The 12,530-nt window shown below is 45.7% G+C and overlaps 1 protein-coding gene across 2 annotated transcripts in view; it reads right to left on the bottom strand.

Annotated features, from left to right (window-relative positions):
* The window catches only part of PPFIBP2 (PPFIA binding protein 2), a 385,547-nt gene that overhangs the window by 153,539 nt on the left and 219,478 nt on the right, over positions 1-12,530 (bottom strand). The window contains exon 3 of one of the 2 annotated variants that reach the window (XM_004279226.4): positions 1,146-2,409. The exons of the other annotated variant lie outside the window; for it this stretch is intronic. Coding sequence (XP_004279274.1) covers positions 1,619-2,409 — 791 coding nt within the window. The 3' untranslated portion in view covers positions 1,146-1,618. Of the gene's footprint in view, positions 1-1,145; positions 2,410-12,530 lie in introns of those variants that run through there. 2 annotated transcript variants of the gene reach the window in all.

Below are 12,530 nucleotides of genomic sequence, written 5' to 3' on the forward strand. Positions count from 1 at the left end.
TAATGTTATTTTACCCATGGGGCAGCTAATGTCCCCAAACCCATGGAGTGGGTAATATCACCACGTTTAATTACTCATACCTGCCTCATTCCACAACAGATTTGGGCTCTCTGTAAAACTGTTAGAACTGTGGGTAACTGCACTGTGTCCGTGGAGTGAGTAATTCCATTCTGCCAAAGCTTTTACTCAAATGCTATGGGGGAAAAAAAACAAAAAACCTCTCTTCACTGCCTATGGTCTCAGCCTGGGCTTGGCGAGGAGGGGAAACAGCTGCAAACACAGAGCAAACACTCTCATGTGACCAGCCTGGAAAGATAGAGGCCTCAGCACATGACACAGGCAGGCACCACAGCCTGCACTTGTGACCCAAACCAGGCTGCAGTGGACAAACGCGTGGGAAAGAGCTTGAAGAAGCCCCTCTGGATGGGCACAGCTGCCCTCTGTCCCCTGTGCCACAAGGCACTCCTGCTGTGGCAGGGAGTCCCTTGCCTGCTATCTGGCTTCCATCCAGATTCCAGAATATTTACCGAGGGCCTCAGTGTGTTGGGGATTGTTCACAGTAAACCCAAGCACAGGCAGCACCACCAGAAACTTTTATGCGGAGGGCATGTAGGCAGATAGAGCCCGATGAGGTTTAGATGCTCAGTGTCAGTTTTATTGTATTTCAAGCAAGATGAGAAAAGCAAGGGAAGGAAAGGCAAGATAAGAACAGAGGTGGGGTCCTCACCCTTAGGCTGGTTTTCTAGAGGAAGCAGCTTTTGAAAGGCCTATAGGAGGGTCTTGTGTGGACATGCGACTAGCTAAAGGGGCGAACCATTATTTTTAGGCTGAGATGACTAACGTATTGCTGAGAGAAGCCTGGGCGAACAAATATATATATTTGAGGCTTCCTTGGACAACGGAAAGATTATAGGGTTTGCAGTATTTTCTAGCTCTTTCATTTTGTAGCTTTGGTACTTTGAATGGCTCACCTGAACCCTCCTCCTCTATAAAGACTTGTCCTGACTACCTCATAAGGGTGAGATGACTTGTAACATGGGTGCAGACACTTTGTAACTGGAAACTGGTATTCAAATGGTAATGTTTTCCCTTTATTATTACATCCACCTGGCTTGGTGGAGGGGCAGAACCAGGGGAAACCGAGATTAAACATCAATAAGAAATAGTACTTTATTTGGGCAGTGAATAATGGAAGAATATCAGTAGGCATTTGTGAAAGAGGAAAGAGATTTGAGCAAAGACCAGAGGAGAGAGAAGCCAGGAGTATTAGAGGGTGGCTTACATTTCTAATGGCTGGGGGGCGGGGGCGGGGAGAGTTAGAGTAAATGCTAGTAAAAGAAAAGGTTGGAAGTAAACTGGATCGGAATGTGGAAGGCCTTGAGCTCCAGGAGGTTTGGATGGGTAATGGAAGTTGTTGAAAATTCCTGAATGACAGACTCTCATCTATGCTCCTGGAAGATACTGAAGGCAGTACCATCTGGAAAAGGACGCGTGCGCATTCCCACTTCCAGCCCCTATCCCTGTGTGCAATTAGAGGGATTCTGTGTTGCAAAGGGGCTGTGGCTTCCGTCTCCTGGAGAGCAGCATCCCCGGCGCTCTCCCTCGTGGCTGCAACGCATCACTGCAGAGGCTGCTTTCTCTTTGTCTGGAGTTTGTAAATGATCTGGTTTCCATCATTCCAGGCATAGAGCTGCTTATCTCTAGGGTTGTAATGGATCATGGAGTGACTCCTCGACCGCCTGGGGAAGAACACGTTGGGCAGATCCTCCTCCATGACAGCGCCCAGCGGATCATAGACACAAGTGATGTGATGCGGGCCGAGGCCACCAGAGCTATAGACCACGTAGAGGACACCACACAAGAGGAATGAGGCTTCGGCATCCTGACTTCTGCATGGAGTGTCCCATGAGTGTTCCACTCCCAGTGTGTCGGGCTCAATTTTCGTGAGAACCAAATGGCCGTGGATGCTTGGCCCTGAGTGGATGGCCCAGAGCCCGTGCTCATCCGCAGCCAGGTCAATGTAAGTCGAGGGGGAGCGCGGGTAGGCCAGGGCTCTGCCTGCCCCTCCCGAGAGCAGCATTCGATCTTCCACGGTCCTCTTCTGCAGGTTATATTTGATGATCTCATTGGGAGTCCCTTGGCTGTGAAAAAACAGGAAACCTTTGTAGATCACTTGGCCTGTCCCCTGCCAGGAATGTGTTAGGATCAGCTTCCGGGGGGCTGGCTTGGTGCTATCTTCCATGAATGCCCGTATGCTGGCAAATTCCCAGACAGTGTTATTTCTGGATCCAATTAAGAGATAAACTTTTGGAGAGTCTCTGACAGCATCTTTCATCCAAGAGCCATCTGTGTCCATTGTCTTCTTCACTATTTTCAGAGACTTTATGCCCATCAGCATGTTGTCGCAGCCTGGCCAAACAGGAGAAAAGGGGAAGGTTACTTTATAAACGCAAGAGGTCTGCTTTTCTCACAGATTGCTTTTTTTTTTCCTTCAGTGTCTAGAATAAAATTATCACACAGAGATTAATCATAACTGATTGTAGGATTCAATGAATCAAGGACTTTAATGAATAATTGGGTCTCTGTTAAGTGAGCTGCCGTCCAGTTATAAGCGCGTTAGTCACGATAATCAAATCAGGATATAACCAACTATTTGCTGTGTCAGAGGCCCTGTTAACTCTCTAGAGCGCTTGAGGTTGACACATTGAGAATGACTAGGGTATGGAACGACCTAATTCAATTCTGTTTGCCAAGATGTTACTGGGTATCTGCCGTATACTTAGCTTACAGTACTCTCCCAGAACAGTGCTAAGTACTAAAGATAAAAATTATAATATCAACCCTACACCTTGAGGAGGTGACCTTCTAGTGAAAGATTCTGGTTCTTAACCCTACTAGACCATTATAAGGGTTCTACTCTTGCCTTCACTCATTTATTCATGAATGCATGCGTGCCTTTAGTCAGCTGACTTTGGATACCTACAAAAAGCAAGATACTGAGCTAGGTGTTATGAGCTGGGGCTACAATGGACTGCGGCGCAATGATAAATTAGGCACGGTTCTGGCTTAACAGGTACATGACTATCTAGAATATAAAGCTTAAAATGAATTTTTTTCAAAAAGGAGGACAAAGAAGAGACATATCATGTGACACAGGAGAGAATCTGCATTTGAATTAGCCCTTGAAAGACACCTTGAAGGACATTCTGAGATGGGTGGGAAAAACTTTCCCAACAGTTAACAAAACCACACTGGGGAAAGTCCTCCAAGATTAGTGTTAGTAAAGTAGTATAGAGTTTCACCCAATACCAGCCAAATACTTTGTGTATAAAACTAGATGCATAAAACAAAGCAGTAAATTGAAACCAGCTCCGTGCCTGGAACCTTGAGGGTGGAGCTAAGGAACATGAATTTAATTCTGTAGGGAGGTAGGCAGCTACTGAAGTTTTTGAGCAAGACTGCAACATGGTCAAGGTTGTTCTATAAGATTAATTAAGCTGGCAGCCATGTGTACGATGGATACAGGGAGAAGAGACTAAAATCAGGGAAACCAATTCGGAGGGTATTTCTATAATCCAAACAGGATGATAAGGTCTAAACTAGGTGGAAGAAGATGAAGTAAAAAGAAGGGGCCTACATTTTTCTAGCTCCTCACAGCTACTTAGACTATTACTCTCTCAGCTTCATGCAAAAACCCTTCCTTGGGACTTCCCTGGTGGTCCAGTGGTTAAGAATCCGCCTTCCAATGCAGGGGACGCGGGGTCGATCCCTAGTCGGGGAACTAAGATCCCACATGCCGCGGGGCAACTAAACCCGTGTGCCACAACCAGAGAGCCTGCGCGCTCTCTGCCACAACTAGAGAGAAGCCGGCGTGCCACAACAAAGAGCCCTCGCGCTGCAAGCAATGCCACAACGAAGGTCCTGCATGCTGCAACTAAGACCCAACACAGCCTAATTAATTAATTTAAAACCCCCCAAAACCAAAAACCCTTCCTTCTTTGACCCTGATCCTGGATCAGTTCAAAGTTCTGCCTGCCCTTGAGAGTTGTGTGTTGGTGGAGAAAAACTCAAAATGGTGCATATTGGTGTCATTACACTAAGGGATCTCCAACCTCAGCTGAGCCCTAACTACTGTACTACACTCTCTGTGCTCAGCCCATCTTCCACATGGCACCTATCTTAAATCCTGCCTCCTGCCCCAAAACTAGCTCATCAGTGCCTCATAATAACTCCTTTGCAAAAATAAATACCATTAGATGTGAACTCCCTCCACTTCCTGTTCCTCACTTATAGACTTTTCTTCAACTCCTGCCCTTTCTACCCTCCCACACATCTTTTTTTATTTTTAATTTATTTTTGGCTGCCTTGGGTCTTTGCTGCTGCACGCGGGCTTTCTCTAGTTGCAATGAGTGGGAGCTACTCTTTCGTTGTGGTGTGCAGGCTTCTCATTGCGGTGGCTTCTCTTGTTGCGGAGCACGGGCTCTAGGCGCGTGGGCTTCAGTAGTTGTGGCACACGGGCCTCAGTACTTGTGGCTCGCGGGCTCAGTAGCTGTGGCACACGGGCTTGGTTGCTCCACAGCATATGGGATCTTCCCGGACCAGGGCTTGAAACTGTGTCCCCTGCATTGGCAGGCGGATTCTTAACCACTGCACCACCAAGGAAGCCCCCCTCCCACACATCTTAAAAGAAGCCATGTCATTCCTCCTGTGTAAGACTAATACTTCCATCTGCACCCATCTCATCCTTTCCTGGCTTCTTCTAGATTTCCTCCATGAATGATCCCCTTTCTATTATCTCAGATTTCTCCTTCGCTACTATTTTATTAGCTTGGAAACATCAATTCTCCCACAGTTAGGCACTCTTTTCTACTTACTTCACCCTTTCTATAATTTTATAGAACTAGACTCTCCTACAGGATAGTTTATACTCTCTGCATTCATTTCTTCACCTCCCATTCTTTCACTTCACCATAACTTCACAGAAACAACCTTTTAAAATGTGACCAGGGACTTCCTAACTGAAAACTCAGACCTTTTATTTCCGTATCTTACCTGACCTTTCTGTAGCATGGCAGTATTGATCAGTAAAGATCAAGGGGGGAGAAAATGTCTTCCCCCTTGATCTTTGTGTCACCACAGAGACAATGTCTGTGTTCATCAAATGCCGTTTCATTTTCCTCTTCCTTAGTCACACGTTAGCAGTCTCCTTTGTATGTAAGCTGCACCCGTTGACCTATATCCTGTCTAACGGGATGTAGACAGAAGTGGTATAAGCCATTTCCACATGGTCCTTACATACGCTATCTTCAAGAAGACCTTAGAGTCTTGGGATTGTCATGGTGACCAAGTTAAAGAGGGATGTGGGTCAAGATGAGATGAGAGCTGCTCATCATTTTAGGAAAAGTGGGTCATCAGTTTTAATTATGAGCTGCTTGTTGGGGCTGCCCTGTTAGACAGGGCAGTGAGCAGTGGTGAGCAGTGTCACAGAGGCAGGGAGTGGTGGCCTTACCAGAAGCATGAAGAACCTTGTGTTTCTCCCTCAAATCTGTAACACAGGTAGGAGAGCAGAGTCTTAATAAAAGCATGGGAACTCTCTGGGCTTCCCTCACTGACTGCTGTAGGGTAAGGTGGTGGAGTGATAGTCGGGTGTATAACAGTCTCTCAAGAAGAATTGAGCACGCTGAGAGTCTCCCTCAAATCCTTCTAAAACCTTTGATATCAGAAGCTAGAAGGGCCAGTGGGTTGTCATTTTCTTCTTAATAAATGCATGGGTTCTCCAGGCCAACTGGAGGCCGAGTAGAGTCAGAGGACAAGAAGCAGGATGATGGAAGAGAAAGCGGACACAAGGAAGAAGGATACACAGCCATAGCACAGGGAACTATAGCCAGTCTCCTGGGATAAACCATAATGGAAAAGAATATTAAATAAAGAATGTATATATGTGTAAAACGGAGTCACTCTGCTTTACAGCAGAGACTGGCACAACACTGTAAATCAATTATACTTCGATTAAAACAAACAAACACATAAACATGCACAGCCCGAGAAGTCCCAGAGGTTGAGGTCAGTAAGCATTTGGCAAACTGCTTGTGACTGCCAGCTGTTTGGGTAGCAATCCTACCACAGTTCCTTAATCAATTCACCACCCACAATGATCACAGCTTCTCTTCTCTCCTCAAGGGTCCCTCATACCCTCCTCACTCGCCTAGGCAGATCTTGCCTCTGATTTCACTGAGAAAACAGAAGCAATAGGAGAACAACATCATCGCTGGTGTGGATTACTGCAATAGCCTTCTACGTGGTGGCCAAACTTCTATCCTTGACCCCAGAGGCCATTCCTCACAGCAGCCGAAGCATCTTTGAAAAATTAAGTCAGATCATGTCACATGTCTGTTCAAAACTCACCAGGGACTTCCCATCTGACTCAGAGTAAAGCTCACATCCCTACCTTCCGGGCCATCTGGGACTGCCTGCCCACTGCTTCCCTGCCTTGTCTCCTGCAACTCCCCTACTTTGATCATTTTGTGCAGCTACACTGGTCTCCCTGCGGTTCCTCAAATTATGCCAAGCACGTTCCTGCCTCAGGAATTTGGCACATTTTGTTCCCTCTGCTCGGAACCATCTTCCTGAAGATATCTACTAGACTTCCTCCCTCGCTCCCTTTAGGTCTGCTCCCAAATGTCTTCTCCTGATCATAAAGGTCTTCTCTGACCACCCTATTAAAAATGGTGGCCCGTCCTCCAGCTCTCCATATCCCCTTTACCCTAGCTCACTGTTCTCCATAGCGCTTACCTTCTATCTGACATATTATAAATTCATCTGTTAACATATTTATGGCTCAACTCCCCTCAATAGAGTATAAACTCCACGAGGGCATGAGCTTTGCCTTATCTGTTTCATTCACTGCTGTTTGTCTTGCCCCTAGGATAGCATCTGGCACACAGCAGGCCAGTATTTGCTGAATGAATGAGTTTCCAACCACCCAATCTATTAACCAGTTGCGCCCAATCCCATACTCCCTGCGTCCCTCCTGCTCTCTTTACTTTTGCAGTGGATCTCATCCCTCTCACCGAGTCAAGGACTCAGCACCAGAAATTATCTTGCCCTCTCCTGCTCAATAGTCTCTTCCTCCCAACTGGATTCCCCTCTGTAAACAAGCAGGCTGTAAGATCATGCTAGAATCCAGTGTGGCCCCATTTTTCTATTCCACTTTATAACAAAACTCCTTGAGAGAGGAGGTTTCTCACCTCCAATTATCCCTTAAGCCACTCTAATCAGCTCCAGCTCTCCACAAGTCTAAGTTCCCCTGCCCCACTCCACTGGATCAGTTTTTGCCAAGGTCACCAACAACCACCATGTTGTAAAATCTAAGGGTCAGTTCTCAGTCTTCATCCTAATCAACTTCCCAGTAAGCTTTGGTTACTTGATTGCTACCTCTCCCTGAAACTCCTTCTCCTCGTGATTCTGGAACACCCCTGCTTTTGTCTGTCCTATTGTTCAGGATTGTTTTAATCTTGGAATTCATGGCTGCTTCCTTATCACCATCCATCTTTAAGTGTTCTATCCTCAGACCTTTTCATTTCTCTATCTATGATCACTTTCCAGCTCACTTCATTCTCTGAAGAGAATGGCTCTGAAGAGCATGTAAGTTCTGAATAAGGATGAAATCCAAACTTGTACCTGGAAAGACATCCTATCTGGATGTCTACTTAGCCCCAAACTCATTCATCTAGTCAGTGTTCCTCATTGGCTATCTTCAAACTTCACCTGTCCAAAGCAGAACTCTTGCTTTTATCCCCCAAACTTCCTCCCTCTTCTTCCCATTTCAAGCAAGAACCATCAATCAGATTTCTTCTCTAGTAGTCATTCTTGATTCATTTCCTTCCATCTCCCCACACTAGCAAGTTCTGGTAGTAAACTTACCTTTAACTTATGATGTTATACTTAAATTAAAATGCTCAGTATATTTATATATCCTCCTCTTCCCACGCCCTCTGCCTCCTCTTCCCCTGCACGCCGTGAACCCTCACCTTTTGCCTGGACTACTACAATAGTCCCTGATTTGTCTCTCTGATTTTACTCTTGCTTTGCTATAGAATGTTCTCCACAAAGCAGTAGGAGTGATCTGTTTAAAAACATGAATTATGTGACCAACCTGCTAACCCTTTTTTCCCACCACTCTTGGAATAAAATCCTAATTTGTCTTAAAGCACCTACCTCGTTTGGCCCCTCCCTGTCTCTGGGACTTGATCCTCCACTTTCTCCCCAACCCTGCCCCACAATCTTGCCTCACTGTGCACTGATTACATTGGCTTTCTTGCTGTTCTGGGAGCTGTCAAGTTTGCTTCTGCCTCAGGACTCTTGCACTTGCAATTCTTTCTGCCTGGAGTGTTCTCTTCCTTGATCCTCCCATGGCCTGCTCCTACTCGTCCTTCAAAGCTCAGTTTCAATCTTATCTCCTTAAGAGACTACCTGCGACCACTGTATCTACATTTAAAATGATCTACTGCAGCATCTCTCTTATTCTCTTTATATCACTTACCATGTTCTGTAATTATGTTATCTGTTTTACTTACTAGTGTATTGTCCTTCTCCCCCATTAGACTATAAGCTCCACAAAAGCAGGGCCTTTGTCTTCCTGTTTACTGTTGTACTCTACTGCCTTACTGAGAGCTCTGTGGTTCAATAAATATCTATTGAATTAATAAGGAAAATAGGTTCATTCAAGCAGACGTTTTTCTAGGGTTTAACTGGTGCTGCACATCCAGAGTTCTGATCACAGATCTGTCTTAAGTAATAATAATTTGTAAAGCGCCTTAAAGCTTTTATGATACTTTCAAATGCATTATTTCATTTAAAGATGTGGCACAACATTGTTACCAAGGAAACATAGGGCAGGAGTGGGGTTGGCGAGAGCCAAGTCCTGGGAAATCAGTGCTTTCAGCAGTCATGTCATCAGTGGTTGCTCCCAGAGGCTTTGCCTGGCCCACAGCATGGCCAGGGTCAGACTTTGGGGCAAGCTATTGAAATGAGCAGGACCCTGTGGGGCTCCTGGGCACGGAAGTCTTTCTGTGTCCCCCGTTTCTTGTTTGTAGGGAACAGACTCCAGCCTCCATGACCTTCCCTGAGTTCCAAAGGCCAGATTCGAACAGCTGCTAATCAGGGAAGGGAGGGGACTCAGAGACAAGGGAGGAGCAGTCAAGAAACAATAGTGCAGCCTCGGGGCAGGGTCCTGGTTCCACCTCAAGGGATACAAAGAACAGTATCTTTGAGCTCTTCTGCAGAACTAAAACCCCCAACAAATGGAAGATGTTACATTCTTCATTCAAGAGAAGGTCACAGTTTGATAACCTTGAGAAGCTCATCGGGAGACCACCTGAGGCCACATTAAAGGAGTGCAGGCCCTGCACACACCCTGATCCTTGTCAGCAACCCCACCCTTCAACCACTGCTATAAAACTCCTCGTGTTAAGGCACACAGTTTTTCAGGGCATGAGTCCACCATGTCCCCTTCGCCTGGCAAAGCAATAAACCTATTCTTTTCTACTTCACCCAGAACTCTGTCCCCAAGATTTGATTTGGCACCGGTGTACAGCGGCCGAGTTTTTGACATCATTATGGAAATCTCTCGGCCATCATTTGCCACCATGTTACCCTACTGACCCGCTTTGCCAGACTGGGGGATTGCTTCCCTGTGGCCTCTGGGTCAACTTCATTCTGGTTGGCCTGGGTTATAGATGCCAAACCCCTAGGAAAGGCAGAGGAGCCTGGGCCAGCTGGGAACCTTAGAATAAGTTTCAAACACCTCAGCATGGCACTCAAGGTCCCTCATCTGCATTTCAGGAGCAGCTCGCAGAAGGATCCCCCTCCATGCTGAGCTTTGGGGGCTATGGGCTGTGGTGCAGAAAAGAGAAGAGTGGACTGCCCTGCTTACCGAGATCCATCTCTGCTAGGGCTCGGTATGCCTTTTCTTGGTCTCACCAGCCGAATCTGTCTCATGTGAATGCTCTGCTCTTCCCACATACTCTGGTGATCACAGAGGATGAATGAACAAGGATTTAAGCTTGTATGTGATCACAGATACATTTAATGGGAAAGAGTGGGGGTCTCAAGGGCCACAAGAGAAGCTCAGAAGCTGTTCCCTATTGAGGAACAAGCCCAAAATCTCAAGAAATGAATAAATACCTACAAATACATATAATATGCTTGGTACTGTGATAGGTACTTATTTGCATTAATTTATCTACGTCTTATAATAAGCCTAAGTGGTAGATATTTTCATCTCCATTTTCCAAGTTTAAAAAAAAAAAAGTTTGGATAAGTTACCTGGATAGATCATCTAGCTAAGAGGGCCTCTGAGCTCATCTGAGCTGGAAGGCAGGGCCATCCAGGACACCCCCAGCCAGCCCCAGGAACATGGTGGATGGGTGTGTGCACATGGTGGGAAGGGGTGAGCCTGGGTGTGCCTAGAGAGGGAGAGATGAGGATAATGGACTCCCTGGGGCCTGTTCACAGGGTGCTAAGATATCTGTCCTGACTGGGAAGCTCTCAGGCTGCCCATCCTCCTGGGAAGAAAGTTAGCAGGCTTGCAGCCCAGCTACGAGAAACTATGGCTAAGAACAAGGCATTCAATGTCTCATCAGTGAGAAAATGTTCATTTAAAATACAGGAGAAATTAATACAAACATTATTCTTTCTCCTTCTACTCCTCTTTTCTAATGCAGAAGCCTTGAAGAAATAGCAAAACAAGAGTGTTAGATGGTTTTGATCAGGGAAACACAGTCCGGGGGGGAACACAGAATTTCCAACCCCGTGAGGTCCCTTTGGCTTCTCCTATCCCTTTGTAGCCAGAACCTGGGACTGGGAGTCAGAGACCTGAGTGGTCCGAGCTCCATCTCTGCCTCCCTCTGTGACTCCCTGAAAGTTCCTTGTCAATCAAGCCTTAGCTTTTCCAGCTGCAGAACGAGGGGTTTAGCCTGGATGTCGTATAGTTTATTCAGGTGGATAGTCTGTAATTTTTATAAATTCCTCCTCTTTTGGAATTTGGGGAAAATATACTCACAGTGTCTGAGTAAAAGGGTAAGTTAAAACTCCCTGCTGTGCTTCTCTTGAGAGGAGATAATTAACAGGAGTAAAAGGTTGAGGAAGGATAGGAAACAAATTGAAAACTTTTGAGTCCAGCCAAGATGCAAATTATTTAACAGAGACACTGACATTGTACAAACCAGAGAATGAAAATCTGTGGTTTAGCCCTTAGGCAGACTTGCAGACAAGCAATTAGGATAGAATTTGGCCCAAGGCCTCAGAGTGAATTCATATATAAATATCATTTATTTGAATCTTTTAAATATTTTCCCCCTTATTTAATAGGATTACTCTCCAGACTTGCTGAGACTCGTCCCTCCATAGGGGAATGACTCAATCAGAGTTATGTTTTAAAAACAGTGGTCTGCATATTAGTAGAGAATGAACGGGGGGGGGGGGTGGGTAGAGGTGGGGGAGAGGGGATAGAGGGAGACAGGTGGAGAGTCTGTAAGTACAATCCAGACGAGAAAAATCTAAATGGTGATGGGAATGAAAAAATGGGCACAGACTCAAAAAACAGAAAAAGAGAGGTCAGGTAACTGATTCAGTTGTGGGAGTGGAGTGATAAACCAGACTCAAGGTTTTGAGACAGAAGGGAAGGGGGGAGGGCACAACCTTTAAAAGTATGACACTGAGGATACAACAAAAACTGGTTAGACACAACTAGGCCCAAGATGGCAGAAGATTCAACGTCCAGTAGGCCTTGAGCCCCATGATACGCTCATTGTACTACATTTGCATATGTTAAATGACACCCACAGGCACCATGACAGTTCTGAGGCCGACCATAAAAGACCAAAAGGTGGGTGATGGCCCAATTCCTGGAAATCTCCAACCATTCCCCAAAATAATTGGAAAAATCCCCCCATTCATTAGCCTATGAAATTACCCAGCCTGTAAAAACTAACCACCCCGTATTTCGGGGCTGCACTCACCTTCTGAGACAGACCACATTCTATCTATGGAATGTGTATTTCTCAATTCACCTGCTTTCACTTTACTATGGCTCACTCTTGAATTCTTCCCTGTGTGAAGCCAAGGAACCTCACTTGGCGGCCTGTCCCATGGACTTGCCCAAGACCTCAGACGTGACCATCCTCTCACGCCCCATTTTCCTACAACAGTTGGGGGTGATAGAATGCATGAGACAGCAACAGGGAAGGAAGGTCAGATTTAACTGGGAAGAAAAGTGATGAATTCACTGAAAAGAAGAGAATTTCTGTAAAGCCATGCATATTTTGACTGCTTCTTGAAATTCTCTGTTATAAATCTTGATTTCTTCAACCATCTGAATTGTATTCATGTTAATAAACACTTGTCAATACCTCTGAAGTGACAGGTACATGGGGATGTCAAAGATGACAGCTCTCAGACGAGTAGTCAATTATGAAGCTTCAAGCTATTACAATAAAACTGTCAATGTGGACTTAAGTGTTCTGGAAACT

Source organism: Orcinus orca, chromosome 8 (genome assembly GCF_937001465.1).
Source record: "Orcinus orca chromosome 8, mOrcOrc1.1, whole genome shotgun sequence".
NCBI lineage: Eukaryota > Metazoa > Chordata > Mammalia > Artiodactyla > Delphinidae > Orcinus > Orcinus orca.